The 14,510-nt window shown below is 30.3% G+C and overlaps 4 protein-coding genes and 1 long non-coding RNA gene across 5 annotated transcripts in view; 4 read left to right on the forward strand and 1 right to left on the reverse strand.

Annotated features, from left to right (window-relative positions):
• The window catches only part of LOC143202118 (glypican-6), a 244,918-nt gene extending 242,865 nt beyond the window's left edge, over window positions 1-2,053 (forward strand). The window contains exon 6 of the mRNA XM_076413404.1: window positions 406-2,053. Within this exon, the coding sequence (XP_076269519.1) occupies window positions 406-957 (552 nt within the window). The 3' untranslated portion in view covers window positions 958-2,053. The remainder of the gene's footprint in view (window positions 1-405) is intronic.
• On the reverse strand, window positions 2,001-3,951 carry LOC143202168 (uncharacterized). The gene is made up of 2 exons (XR_013007089.1): window positions 3,762-3,951; window positions 2,001-3,617 (listed from the first exon to the last, which is right to left on the reverse strand). It is a non-coding gene; the product is annotated as an uncharacterized LOC143202168 (long non-coding RNA).
• Window positions 3,952-4,134: 183 nt separating this feature from the next.
• On the forward strand, window positions 4,135-7,332 carry LOC143202120 (uncharacterized). Its single transcript, XM_076413406.1, has 6 exons — window positions 4,135-4,700; window positions 4,755-4,988; window positions 5,039-5,306; window positions 5,360-5,535; window positions 5,669-5,870; window positions 6,784-7,332. Exons 1-6 carry the CDS (start codon window positions 4,281-4,283, stop codon window positions 7,095-7,097), a joined length of 1,614 nt encoding a protein of 537 aa, XP_076269521.1. The 5' UTR covers window positions 4,135-4,280; the 3' UTR covers window positions 7,098-7,332.
• An 86-nt stretch (window positions 7,333-7,418) lies between these two features.
• Window positions 7,419-8,803, forward strand: LOC143202131 (angio-associated migratory cell protein). Its single transcript, XM_076413418.1, has 2 exons — window positions 7,419-7,880; window positions 7,970-8,803. Exons 1-2 carry the CDS (start codon window positions 7,509-7,511, stop codon window positions 8,723-8,725), a joined length of 1,128 nt encoding a protein of 375 aa, XP_076269533.1. The 5' UTR covers window positions 7,419-7,508; the 3' UTR covers window positions 8,726-8,803.
• Window positions 8,804-9,499: 696 nt separating this feature from the next.
• LOC143202115 (uncharacterized) overlaps window positions 9,500-14,510 on the forward strand; it is a 34,539-nt gene continuing 29,528 nt past the window's right edge. The window contains exons 1-3 of the mRNA XM_076413399.1: window positions 9,500-9,725; window positions 10,393-10,531; window positions 10,805-11,066. Of these exons, the coding sequence (XP_076269514.1) occupies window positions 9,627-9,725; window positions 10,393-10,531; window positions 10,805-11,066 (500 nt within the window). The 5' untranslated portion in view covers window positions 9,500-9,626. The remainder of the gene's footprint in view (window positions 9,726-10,392; window positions 10,532-10,804; window positions 11,067-14,510) is intronic.

Here is a 14,510-nt window from a genome sequence, read left to right on the forward strand (position 1 = left end):
ATAATTTCTTCTAATTTGAATAAAACAAAAATAATTTAATGATATTTATAGATGTAGTTTCAACAGCCCTATAAAAAAACAACAGATAGGGAGAAAGAGAGAAAAACAAAAAACGTTTATTTAATATTCACATCAGAATATTTTACCCTATTTAAATATTGAAATTGTGTTTTAATTAGTAATTACGTAAGCCTGGTAGAGAAAGATATTAAAAATTGTATCCTGGCGCCAATTTGCCAGTTTATTATAAATTATCGTATGTATAAAACACTGTAGTTTGCAAAGTAATTTACATAGACCGAGGACAGCGTTTAAATAGTTCCTTAATAAAATCGTATAGTTTTTATATCGACTCAGATTTAGAATGAGATCAATTTCCATAACTAACATTCCTTTTTGTTACAGAAAATTAAAGATACGAAAAAGTTTTGGTTACAATTACCATACCAATACTGCAGCAACGAATCGATAGCAATGGGACCAAGCGAGAAGGAGAATTGTTGGAACGGGACGACAGTTGGTTCGTATGAAGAAACCACGATGAAGCCAAATTCGGTCGAGGTTCCTCTCATTAGCGAACAAATCTACGTCCTAAACGGACTGTCGGAAAAACTGAGAAAAGCCTATCAGGGCCAGGAGGTAGAGATGATCGACGATACCGAAGAATCATTCGATGGTAGCGGATCGGGATCAGGCGACGACGGTTTCGAGGAGGACTACGAGGAAGAAAAACACATCGATAACATCAACACTAGTAAGGACAAGGACCTAAACTTCAACAAGATGGATGAGGTTCATCCCACGGGGCCTCCAGTAACCAGTACATCAACACCGGAAGTTGTAAGGACTTCGTCTAGTGTTAGCCTTAACACGATGTCACTTACCAGAGCGTTGATTCAATATATCGTACCATTGTTTATGGTATGGTTCGGTAGTGCCATTAGAGACATGCTGTGATATTTGTAAATTGTTCTGTATATATTTAAAAAAACCATGTGGTACTAGAAAAATCGACGAGGGAACTATTAAAAAGCGCGCGTTAAGAGTGATACATTAACAAGAAATGTAATGCTAAGGTTAAAGTATGCAGAACTTGATGTACATCTACATTCTTTTCCGTGTTAATTAAAGTAAATGATGTTGGTGAAGTTCCCGTTCTTAGATGGCAATTTTATGAACTCAAAATATAAAAACGAAAATCTCTTAAATCTTGTTCACGTTCATATACTTAAATCAATTATATGTATTGCCATATTGAAATGATCTTCATTTATTTACTTATTTGAACTTTGTGTACATACATAAGGTTGACTACTTAATAGCAACATTTTGTAATCTAATAATGTTTTAGAGATTATTTTATACAATAGATGATAAAAAAATGTTAATGACCAAAAATGAAAAGCCTTTATGTACATACATGGAGTTAGCTCTAGATATACTTTGTGTTGTAAACTACTTAATATAAAAAAATCAGCTGTTGGTCCAAAGCGTTATTATTACATTTTAGTGAAAGACAAGAGAAACCCTAAATCGAGAACATCGTAATCTGACTAACCCTCAATATATTGCTGTAGTTATTTCGAATCACGCTTTATTTTTTATTTAAGTTATTTGGTTATACCTGTATCTAATATATGTATTCTATTTACATTTGCTTTATTATTATTTTAAACCGTTTTCTAATCCTGCAAAATATATTATGAAATACTAACAGTATACAAACAAGCATGTTTTTACAACAAAGAACTGATACATATCACTGAATCAGTGAAGTTAATCATGTATGTAGTAACATTTGAGAAGCGTTTAATTGCCAAATAAACACTAACCTAAAATGTCATTGTGTAGGGTCCAAGGAGAGAAAATGAAACTTTGCATGCTTTAACTATTACAACTGAGTATGTATTTTGTGTATATGTTTTGTAAAACTTCGTAAAAGATATTTATAATTAGACAATGTCGCTTAATGAAATAAGTGGAAATAATCAAAACATGGGTTTTCTAAAAACTATTTATTTATTTTGTACAAAATAATAAAGCATAAGATTAATGATTACTTTTTATTGTATCCTCTGGTCATCTTTTCCTTTCTTTCTTTTCAGTAATTTCTTATACACAAGTTATGAATTGTGGTGAATCTAAACCAAAAACTTTTGTTTTACTTTAAGACATTTTGTATTTTAGAAGAAAATTCAAAAAAGAAATTATCGAGAAAATATAAAATTATACAAATTAGACATGAGAAAACGGCCGAGAAGGGCAAATAAGATTAAGCTAAGTCAGGGTTGTGCAGATAATGTTCTCCTAGTTTATAGAGAAGCATGTGCCGTGTATCTACTGCTTTTCAATATAGTTTCAATAGTGGATATAATTATGCAATAAACAAAGATGTGGTGTTCAGTGTAATGTTGCCAACTTATTGAGGCTTTCGAGGCGATATAGAAGCAATAATGGCTTGAAATATAATGAAGACCACAGTATTAACAAGGGATTGCAGGATTGTATATCTAACACTATCCAACTAGACTAAGTGCAAGAGTTCAAGTACTTGAGATTACTAAGGCAGGAAGACAAAGTGCTTATTTTGCTAATCCTTCTTAATGGTTTCAAGTCTTGGATACCGTTACAACCTTAGTAATATAAGCTTGAAATGCAATGCTACAAGGTATTTATACATTTTTCTATCATTTATCATCGAGATCCTAGAAGGCGTTCTAAAAAATAAGAGACTAACATTTATAAAGATTCTGACCGATCGTCAGGGTAATGATATTCGATGAAGAATAATTAAAATCCTGCAGCACCAGCACTCAGACCAATTAATCAAGAACAGGTGTGCCAACAGCAGCGTTTTGGTTGTGAAGCAGACATTCTCGCAAGCGTCGGCTATATATCGATTGATAATTTATATATCTGTGTATACTCTTTATCTATTTAAATTATATACAGCAAAAACGTAGATAAGATTTTGCCTATATAATTGAGAAACATCGTCATATCTGAATTTAAAATTTTAACTTAAATAATACATTTATGTTATTATTCTAGAAACTCAATGAAAATAATACTTTACATGTGCTCATCAGAAATTATTTTCTTTTAAAACTTCATATATTATATAATTAATCTAAAAATAATATTTTATTTTATGAGGATATTTATCTATATATACATGTTATATTACTTATTTTCTATAACAATATGAAAACAAATTACATTATAAAACAATTTTTGAAAAAGAGTAATGTGTAATTGATTTATTACAATTATAGGCAACCAATGATATATCTTTCAAAAAGTTATTTTGAAATTCATACATGCTTAATTAAAAAATTATACTTTTTATAAAAAAGTATTTATTTTATACAAAATAATAATTCATGTTTCTGATATTTAAACCTAATTCTAATAGGGTACAGTTTAGTCAATATAATCACTCCTAGGCCTACTTTTCAAGTAAACATATGCTACAATAAAAACGAAAATAACCGCCAATGTTGGTAAAGCTATTGTGTATATCTGCTTTTGAGCAGTTTGATATTCCTTTTTTAATTTTTGTTTTTCTTTTGAAGTTATCTTAGTTCTGCCTGGTTTCATTTGCTTGGGCATTTTATCTAAAATGAATACAATAAAAATAATAAAGAGTAATAAAACTAACACTTAAATTAATAAAAGTATTAAAGAAACAAGTTACATGAAAAAAAACCTATGAAAATATTTTAATTTAATCTTCAATGTATAGTGTGATATATACTTACCCAACTACGTCTCTGTTATGAACACTAATGAATTAAAAAAATAGATAAAAATATCTAAAAAACCGAATCACTACGTGTCAACTTCAAAGAAGTGCCCAATCCGATTATTGTAGGTTACCGTTTTCATTCCACATCATAACAGGTGGATTTAACGTCATCAATTCATTGAACTCAGTAAAATCGTTCTGTTCTATAAAATTTAGTAAAATATTTTATCTTTGTCGAACTTAAATGTTTAAATTTTTCCAACAAGGATAAACTATACTCTAACAAGGTTGCCAATATAATAAATTAATTGGCTATAAACAATTGACAACACTGAATGATTGATTTGATAGATGCAGCTTATAACTGACATTGACTTTTAGAACATTATTGTTTACGTTTTTGGAACATAAGAGGTAGATTTATATAAATATAAAGAGTAAACATGTTTTTTCAATACATTTATGAGTGAACCTTATAGTGGAATATTACATTTTATATTTTAATTACTATTAGCAAAGTACTCAAGTAATAATGGAGATCCGTTGTCGACTTTGTGCTGAAGCATATCAAAATCAAATTGAAATTGTTGAAGATTCTCGATTTCAGTCTATGTTAAAATATCTTTTTCAACTAAAATTAAGCCTGAATGATAAAATGCCTTCGACTGTATGTCAAGAATGTTATCAAAGTGTTGAAAGAACATGGCAATTTAAGGAACAGATTGACAAAGCCCAAATAATTCTCACACAGCTTTGTTCTGTGGACACAATTCGAACAGATATCATTCAAAATGGAGCAACAGAAGTTATATTTGAGGAAGACACGAAGATCAATCATCCTTTTGAAGTTATAAATCATACTGTAGCAGAACATGACTCTATACCAAATGAAGAAGAGCATGAAGAAATACATATTATTCATGTTAAAGAAACAAATAAAGCAGTAAAAAAGGTTACTAATAGAATTGATCTGTTTAGTTTATAAAATATATATTAGTTCTTTTAGGTGAAAAAGTCTAAAAAAGCAAAGAGTTCTGACAATGAAACGTTAAAGGAGATAGAATATGTAAATCCTGATGGTAGTGTAGTGCCAAAAGCAGGTATTTCAGGATGGGACTCATATCAGTGGTCATGTTATGACTGTAATAGTATATTTCAAGTATCAGATGAATTAAGGGAACATTTTGCAACTGTACACAATAGCAATACAGTAAGATATCCTTGTATGGATTGCTCAAAAGTATGAATACTGACTAGAGTGTTACAGTAGTTACTGTAGTTTATTTTTAGGTATACTCAAAATATACTACTTTTATTAGTCATGTAAAATTTCATCAGTCACACTTGAAATACTCATGTGATATTTGCTATAAATGGTATGGTACTGAGAAGGAAGTTGATGTTCATCGCACAACTCATTATGAAGAGAGGCCTTATCAATGCAGTACTTGTGGCAAAAGGTTTCGAATGCATTCCAATTTAATTGTACATACAAGAACTCATTTGCCAGATGAACTGAAGAATTTATATCATTGTAATGAATGTCCTAAAAAATTTGGTAAATTAGATACTATTTATTATTTTAAAATATATATTTTTTTGTTTCTAAAGGTACAAAACCAAACCTTATGGCTCATAAGAGAATCCATTTGGGAATAAGAAATTATACCTGTAACCAGTGTGGCAAAAGTTTTGTTTTAAAGGGTAATTTGCATAATCATATGTTAACACACAATACTGCAAGACCCTTTAATTGTGTTGTATGTGGAAAGTCTTTTAAAACATTGGTATGTGTTTAATAAGTAATTGTTTGTATAAACTTTCAATTTTTCTGCTTCATTATAAAAAATTCTTGTTATTATTCTTATTAAAAATTATCTTGTATTAAGAAATTATTATTTAATTGTAAGCTTTTTGCAGATACGTTTAAGAAAACATAGTACAGTACATTCTGGCTTAAAACCACACAGATGTGATATTTGTGGACGACAATTCAGGGAAAGAGGAACACTGAAAGACCATCATCGAATTCATACTGGAGCAATGCCATTTACTTGTGAGTTTTGTGGGAAATGTTTTCGTTTCAAAGGTGTTTTAACAACACATAGACGACAACATACAGGTTAATAATTCATTTATTTTTTATATATTATAATTCTATTAGGTTGGGGAAAAATTATTTCAGCTTTTCCTAATAAATTGTTTAATTTGAAGTTGCATATCTTTAGTACCACTTATTCAGTGAAGTTGTACTATAGCGTTTTATCCATTTTTTGAATAACACATACTTTTTTTTAAACAGATCAATTAAATTAAATAATAGTATGTAGCGTCGACATTTGGAATGTTGATGAAATTCTTTAAAATATCGAGTTAGACCGACATATTTAATTTCAGAACTTATGAACTTTAAGAACAGAACTTCATTTCGATCATAAAATAGTTTTGAACCATTTACATGGGAATCGATAGCAAAGTAATCTCGATATTTGTGTTCTACATAACTTAAGAGTGAAAATTTGAAAGGATCTTGTTTCCTTTGATCAACTGCTGCTGAGAAATAAAAGAAATCGAAATTTGAAGCTTGACAAATGGTGCAAAATCCACATTGACGCTAAGGAAGGATGCTAAGTGTTTGACGGGTCTTTTAATAACGTAAAAATTCAAGCCACACGTATCAAAGGAAATCACTTGCTGAGAATAGTTTATACATGTATATAATAGTTATAATAAAACATATTTATTGCCCATTGAGCAGGTTATTGAACCATCAAGAGTAAAATTTTAAAAAAATCGATGAAGATTGATGGATCAAGTACGTTTTCATTTTGGTTTTAGAACTGGGGTCGTGCTAGAAAAATGAGTTTGTGAGAATCACTTGATTTAGTGTGGAAGTAGTAGTATTTAGTGTAAATTTGTATGTGCTTTCTTTGAAAAATCATGAAAAAATCCGAAATTACTTTTTCTCCAACCAAATACATACTTTTCTAGCGTGTATATCGTAGCCAAATTTATTATTTTTGTTATTATTACAGGAGAGAGACCTTATTCTTGCAATGAATGCCAGCATCATTTTACAAACTGGCCAAATTATAATAAACATATGAAGAGAAGACACGGTATTAATACAAGTGTAAATTGTCGCACTAGACAAGATATACCTCCAACGGGTAAACCCCATAGAAACCCACCTGGCACGGTGTTAGCACCACCACAAACACCTCTACCAATAGTGCTACAGCAGAACGCAACACCCATTGAGAATTTTCAAGAATCTCAACAACCAACTTTTTATCCCGTTGTAGGCCTGTATGGCATACCAGATGATTTGTTGCAGCAAAGGGTTTAATATCGATAACGTTCTAAAACATTTACATAACAGAGTATTATTTGCTTTAATTATAATATAGTATTAATAAATTTAAAGTCTGACCACCAATAATCACTATATTAGTATTGGTTTTTGAATACAAGATATATCGCTGTGAATTTTTTTATTATCTTCTTGTCTTATCCTGGATTGCTTTTATTTAATAACTTTTTAGACATAATTTATATGTGAATAAAAAAAATAATAACTGAACGTTTTATTTCTATTATTTCAAATGAAAACAATTCGTGTACTGGATAGAGCTTGCGCGAATATGGCCAATAGCGAGGGAGGTATAAAACAAAATTCTTCTGTCCGCTCAATTTAGGTTAGAGTACTTAACGTGGTTGATGTACAGAGTTTGTAAAACAATAATAAACTAATTTTAAAATGGATGAATTTGAGGATTTACCTGACGATTTAGGAGATGTGGAAGTCATATATTCTGATAACGATGAAGATTTTAATACCAATGATACATATGATGAAGAACTGATTGAAGATAATCAAATAGAAACAGAAGTGATTGATTTGTCAGTACTAACATTTTCAAAACATTCAAAATCAGTTTTTACTAGCGCTGTCAGTAAAAATCAAACAATCGCCGTAACAGGAGGTGAAGATGATACAGCATACGTATGGGATATAAAAACTGGCGAAGTGATATTTGAATGCACTGGTCACAAAGACTCTGTAACCGAAGTATCATTTAATCATAATGACCAATATATTGTTACCGGAGATATGTCTGGATTAATACAAGTAAATTAATTTAAATTTATGTATATGTATAAATGTTTCAATTATACAAATTAATGTTTATAACTGTAAACTAACATCAGTATTTTTAGGTTTGGTCAATACAAGAAAAGAAGTTGATTTGGTGTTATGAAGGTGATGATATGGTTTGGCTGACATGGCATCCTTTGACTAATATTTTAATTTGTGGTTGTCAGTCAGGAGATATTTATATCTGGCAAATTCCATCGGGAAATTGTAAAGTTTTGCCATCACCGAATAACGTGTCATGTTCTTGTGGTAAAATTCTACCTAATGGTAAACAACTTATAGTAGGATATGAAGATGGTCAAGTTAGATTATGGGATATTAAAGGAGAAATAGCAATATGGACTAATAATGATAGTACTTGTGTAAATAATTTAGATATTAATTCAGATGGATCATTAATAATAACTGCTCCTGAGGCTAAGATAATTAAAACATCAAATGGCATGATGGTGGGTCGAGTTTTAATAGATAATGAAAATGAAATAGAATGTGCCTTATTTTATGATGATCTTGGATTTATAATAACTGGGGCATTATCTGGGCAGATTTGTGTATGGCAATTGGGCAAATTTGTTTTACGCCATCAAGCTAAGATAGAATCTGCTGTAACTTTGATGAAAAAGGGTAATAATAATAATGTATACATTGGAGCAACAGATGGGGCAGTTTATGTATGTGATGTGAAAGGTGGAACATTAAAAGAAGTTTTAACTGGTCATAAAGCTGATATTTTAAGTTTATCTGTTTTTTCCGGGGAAAGAAATATTCTTACTACATCCGATGATGGTATGGCTAAAATATTTGACATAAAAGATTAACATCTATGACTATTATAATGTTACATTATTTTAATGTAATTACTATTTATACTTTTTAAATAAATGTTTCGTTATTAATTAAGGTGTTGAATCTTTTTTATCCTTACCCAATTCTATAATAAAAACTGTGTGGTATATTTTCTATTATTTTTGTGATTGAGTTAATTTTTTTTATGAACATGAGATATGCAGGAGAAATTTGATGCACAATACCTAGAAAGGAATCGTCATAACTTAATATATGGATTTTTAAGGAGCCCAAATTTAAAAAGCAAAATACAAGCTATTCTACCCATTTCGTGATTTTAATCTGATAAAGATTTACTTGTATTTGTCCCTATTGTAGTGGAATATTTAACGTTAAGCTGTTTTTGTTTAGGTCTTACTTAGTATATAATATACATTGTTTCCAGTAATGAAGTACATTTGAAGGTTTTATAATTTTTCTTCTAGCGTTCTCCTTGAAAGCTATCGATAGATAATGACGATCAATAACGAATTATAATAATTAATATAATTGGAAGAACCAAATACGTTTATTTGAAATTGACCAAAAATTTTTTTTGAGAAGTTAAAACACACCAATTGATTATGGTAATAGTAATTAACATATCAGAAATATGCATTATAATCTTAGCACATCTTATAAGTAATTTTGTCACTTTATAATATATTTTTGAATTTATATCTAACAATAAATAAGGATTTTACATAAGATTAAATAATTTTATCTTGAGTATAGGGTCCCAGGCAATTCAACCAACTCCTGGTCTCAGTCTCATCAACTTTTACAACAGCGCTGTAAGTTACGTCCGCCAGACGCATTAACTGAGAAATCGAAAGTTCAAATTAGTTGTGCTGAAACAGCCAGTATTGGCGGTTATGTCGTTACGATAAATCAATGTATCTTCGTTTCAATGTTTTATATATTAAACGTTATAAAATTAACATTAACCAAATGAGAATAATAAGATATTTATATACTGTAGTTCATAAAAAGGTAAGAGAACACTTTCATTTACACGTTGTTTACACAGGTTAGTGTTTTTAAGATTATTGATTTTGACCCAGGTTAGGGGGTGTATATATTTCGAATAAATATACCTTAATAAGATTTTCAAATTGATGCAAGATTGAAATGGAAATTTTAAAATTGTAGTATCAACATACGTTTATTTTTAGATCAATTAATAGTGGTATCCAAATAATCATCGAAAATAACCCTATATTCTTCATACTGACTACGGAAAATTATCTTGCAATTATTCGATTATTTTTTATTATTACCTACTATTTGTGTTCTATATAATCATATTTATAATCTATTATTAGATGGCATAATATCTGTATAATAATGTAAAAATATTAACTCACTAATCGGGATTTTTAAGATAAAGATCAATACAATTACTCAAATGCATGTATTGTAAAGTTAAATTAATGATTAATGTATTTATTAGAAGGTCTATATGAATACCATATTTATGTTTTGTGAGTTTGCTTATACATCTTACATTTACATTACTATCAGAAAATAACCAAATGTTAAGTTTTTGTAAACATTTTTTATTTGGCGCAGATGTTCATTTTTAACAAACTGAATGCCTTCTTTTATCACTGTAATAAAATATATTATATCCCTGTGAATTTTGCTATATTTGTTTCAGGTTTATTTTCTGTGGGCGTATCCCTTCTTATTACGAAAAGTAATTTTTGGTTTAATTGTAATATTAGTTGGCCTCCTTATTTTTTTATCTTATTCGGACACAGTATTTCGATATTCTGCAAACGATCGTTTGAATTATCGTAAGTATTCAAGACGATAATCTGTCCTAAAGTTCTGCTTCAAATGCTATAAATAAATGTTTGTTTTTTTCAATGATCTTGTTTAAAAACTATATAAAAACGCTGGCGACCCTAGGAAGTGTTTTTAAGTGTTTTTGGTGGTGCGACGCTTAGCGATCACGTTTTCTGTCGGTTGGTTTCAGCTCTATCATTGTGGCGCCTGACGCTATCGTAACCTCCTAGGATCGCCACTGTATAAAAACAGTATTCGGGGATAATATGATTGTTTTGCAGATTACAGAACCAATGTCAAGTACCTGATCAATACTAGTAATTGCCAAATACCTGATATTGATCCTTTCAATGAAGATGTTCTACCGTATGTAAGATTAGAAACGAAAGAAGAATGTACATCAAAACCTTTATTAACTTACATAGAAAAATCGAATGGCGACGTTAAGTTAAGAATGAACAAGTCTGTGATATATCTTTATAGTATTTTACCTATGTCATGCTGTTATTCAAAGGTTTTTAGGAAGGGAGATGAAAACATTTTGTAAGTATTTTATTTGTTTTGAATAGTTTATAGAATGGAATTTTCAATATTTTTTGGATAAATTACAAATCTCATTAATAAATTCATTATAAATAATTAAAGTCTAAATAAAAATTCATTTTAAAAATTAATTATTGTATTCATGATTAAATATAACATAAAAATATGCTAGATGGTTGTAACTAGCGATTTTATAATAACATTATGGGGTTATATACTTATTTAATATCAGTTAATTGTATAATTAATTTGCCGATAAGTGTAATATATTCAATTGATTTAAAATTTTCACTAGAAATAGTGTTTTCAAGTTAAAACATTTTCAACCAATAAAAATAGATTTAATTATTCTTTTATCGGCAAATGAAAAAGTCGTTTTAGTCTGACTTGTCAGCCAATTTCTTGTAGGCAGGTGGCGTTCGATTTTCATTTGTTTGTTCTTAAGTAATTGGATGTTGGACCATGAAAAAAAAAAACAAAACAAACGGTGGTTTTGTTTTTAACGCGTCTTCTATTTTATGAATCTAGACAGATGTTAATTAAAAGGATTATTGTCTTCCGATTCTGTATTGATTAAAACTAGTCGACGTTTCGAAATCGTTATAGATCGTAGGAAACGGTGAAAAACGATGAATACATTCTTCCAGATATCAACTGTCCATCTTTTATAATCGTTGCATCACATTTTTGGTAGCTTAGCCTTTTTTACCACGTATTGTGAGTGCTGTTATTATCATGGTTACTCGTAAAATGTTAATGAAATTTAGAACGTTGCCAATTCTTACAAATTATTTCTACATTTGAAGAATATAATATAAATATAATAAATTATATTGCTTTCACAAATTAACCTAATATTTCTGTTGAAACTCAGGTTATTTTTTTTTGGTAAATTTTTATCTCCTATAATATAAGAAATATAGAACCTTTTTGAAGCATCTTTCATTTAAAAGTCATTTTGAAAGGAGAAAATAAAACAATCTGTAATTATTTATCAATATATAAACATTGCAAAAACAAACCAAAGTTGTCTTGTCCTATATTTGAAGAGTACAATATATATTCTCGAATTCACAAGTTTATCCAAAACCTATCTTGAAACTCAAGTTCAAACTCAATTAAGTTTACTGTTTATTATCTGAAGTTTATATATTATGTTTAGTTATTTAACTTTTTATAAGTATATTTCATTTTAAAAGAAAAAAGAGAAAACAAAACGTAAGGTATCAAATATAATTTGTTTATCAATATATAAAAACACTAGCATCCATTTATTTTTAAAATTTCTCACTAATATATCTTGCATGGCGCTAAAAAATACCCTCATTGCTTCTATATTTAAAAATAGCATGGAAACTCGTCTCTCAATTCATTCAATAAAAGCAAGGAATGAAATTCGAATCGATATGCATAAAGTCTGTGTGTAGAATATACACGTATTCAAGGCTATATTGTTTTAACATTTTATATTGTCCTTCATTTATTTTCATGTACATGCTTCAGCATTTGTAGCGTCACTTTCGTGTTTTGTACCTGTAGAATTCAATTGGTTTGCTTGCTGTTGTTGAGTATTATATAAATATTCATATATCAATAGATCTAATCTTTTAAAATTGCCACTGCTTAAATTAGCTCGGGTTTCATCCAAGTTTGGCTGCAATCACTCAAATTTAGAAGTGGTAATATTTTTACCAAAATAGGAACCCCATCCTTAAAAATCTTCAGCGAGCCAAACCTCAATATTTCTTCTTGAACTCTTATGCTGTGGAATGACTATATGATCAACTAGCTGTGATTTTGATGAGATATATTCACGTACAGGATATCGAGTCATATTTATCTGTATGTTTACTTTAGGAGGGTCAACTATGTCTAAAATATAATGAATTTGTTGTAGAATTAAATCCAATTTGCAAAATTAAAATAAAAATTGAATGGATACATACCTGGATGGAATGTCTTTATATGTCTGTTCAGATTAAAAGCGTCGTAATAGCTTTATTGTCAATATTCACAAATTGATTATTTTTCCATTACTGGCCATTATTTATAATCTAATCTTTATCCTCTATGTTGGATGCTAAGAGCCTTGATTAAAAAGGTGATCGTGATCAAATAATATTTGCCAGAGGCGAGATCAGGTCAGTAAGGCCAATAAAAATAACAGGTCAATTGAAAAGACCCCGGCCTGACTCATAGATGGCGCTACTAGAATTAAATCCATATGCTTTCTAGTTAGCCTTAACCCTCAAAAGATGCGTGTATAAATTAGACAGTTGTCGGATAATTAGTTTGTGAATTATAGCACATTGAGTGAAGCAACTTGTGTTATTGTGAAAAAAATGGATAAAAAGGAATTTCGCGTGTTGATAAAATATTGCTTTTTGAAGCGAAAAAGATACAGTTGAAGTAAAAACTTGGCTTGATACCGAGTTTCCGGACACTGCCCTAGGAAAATCAACCATCAAGGATTGCTCTGCTAAGTTTAGGCGTGGTGAAATCAGCACCGAAGACGGTGAACGCAGGGGACGCCCACGAGGCCAAGAAGTTTTTACCGACGGAAACATTAAAAGAATCCACAAAATGATTTTGAATGACCGTAAATTGAAACTGAATGAAAGAGCAGATACTCTAAAGATATCAACTTAACGTGTACATCATATCATTCACAAATATTTGTGTATGAGAAAGCTCTGTGCAAAGTGGGTGCCGCGCGAGCTCACTTTTGACCAAAAACAACGACCAGTTAATGATTCGGAGCAGTGTTTGAAGATGATCGATCAAGCGTAATAAACCCGAGTTTTTGCGTCGATATGTGACAATGGATGAAACCTCCATCATTTCACTCCGAAGTTCAATCGACAGTCATCCGAGTGGATTGAACACGGTCAACCCGCTCCAAAGCGTGGGAAAACGCAACAGTCGCCTAGCAAGGTTATGGCATCTGTATTTTGTGATGCGCATGGAATAATATTCATTGATCACCTTGAAAAAGGAAAGACCATCAACAGCGACTATTACATAGCGTCATTGGACCGATTGAGGGATGAAATCGCCGAAAAACGGCCGCATTTGAAGAAAAAGAAAGTGCTGCTTCATCAAGACAATGCGCTGTGTCACAAGTCAGTGAAAACTATGGCAAAAATCCATTAATTGGGCTTCGAATTGCTTCCTCATCCACCGTATTCTCCAGATCTGGCCCCCAGCGACTATTTCCTGTTCTCAGATTTCCAAAGAATGCTTGCTGGGAAGAAATTGTTGTCGAATGAAGAGGTGATCGCCGAAACTGAGCGCTATTTTGAAGCAAAGGATAAATCGTACTACAAATATGGTATCGAAAAGTTGGAGCGTCGCTATAATCAGTGCATCACCCTTGAAGGGAATTATGTTGAATAAAATAACTAATTGTGCCAAAAAAAATGTGTTTTACTATGGTAGGCCGGG

This window comes from Rhynchophorus ferrugineus, unplaced genomic scaffold (genome assembly GCF_030347505.1).
Source record: "Rhynchophorus ferrugineus isolate W39M unplaced genomic scaffold, kcgeb_rfMv2 rfM9, whole genome shotgun sequence".
Classification (NCBI taxonomy): Eukaryota; Metazoa; Arthropoda; class Insecta; order Coleoptera; family Curculionidae; genus Rhynchophorus; species Rhynchophorus ferrugineus.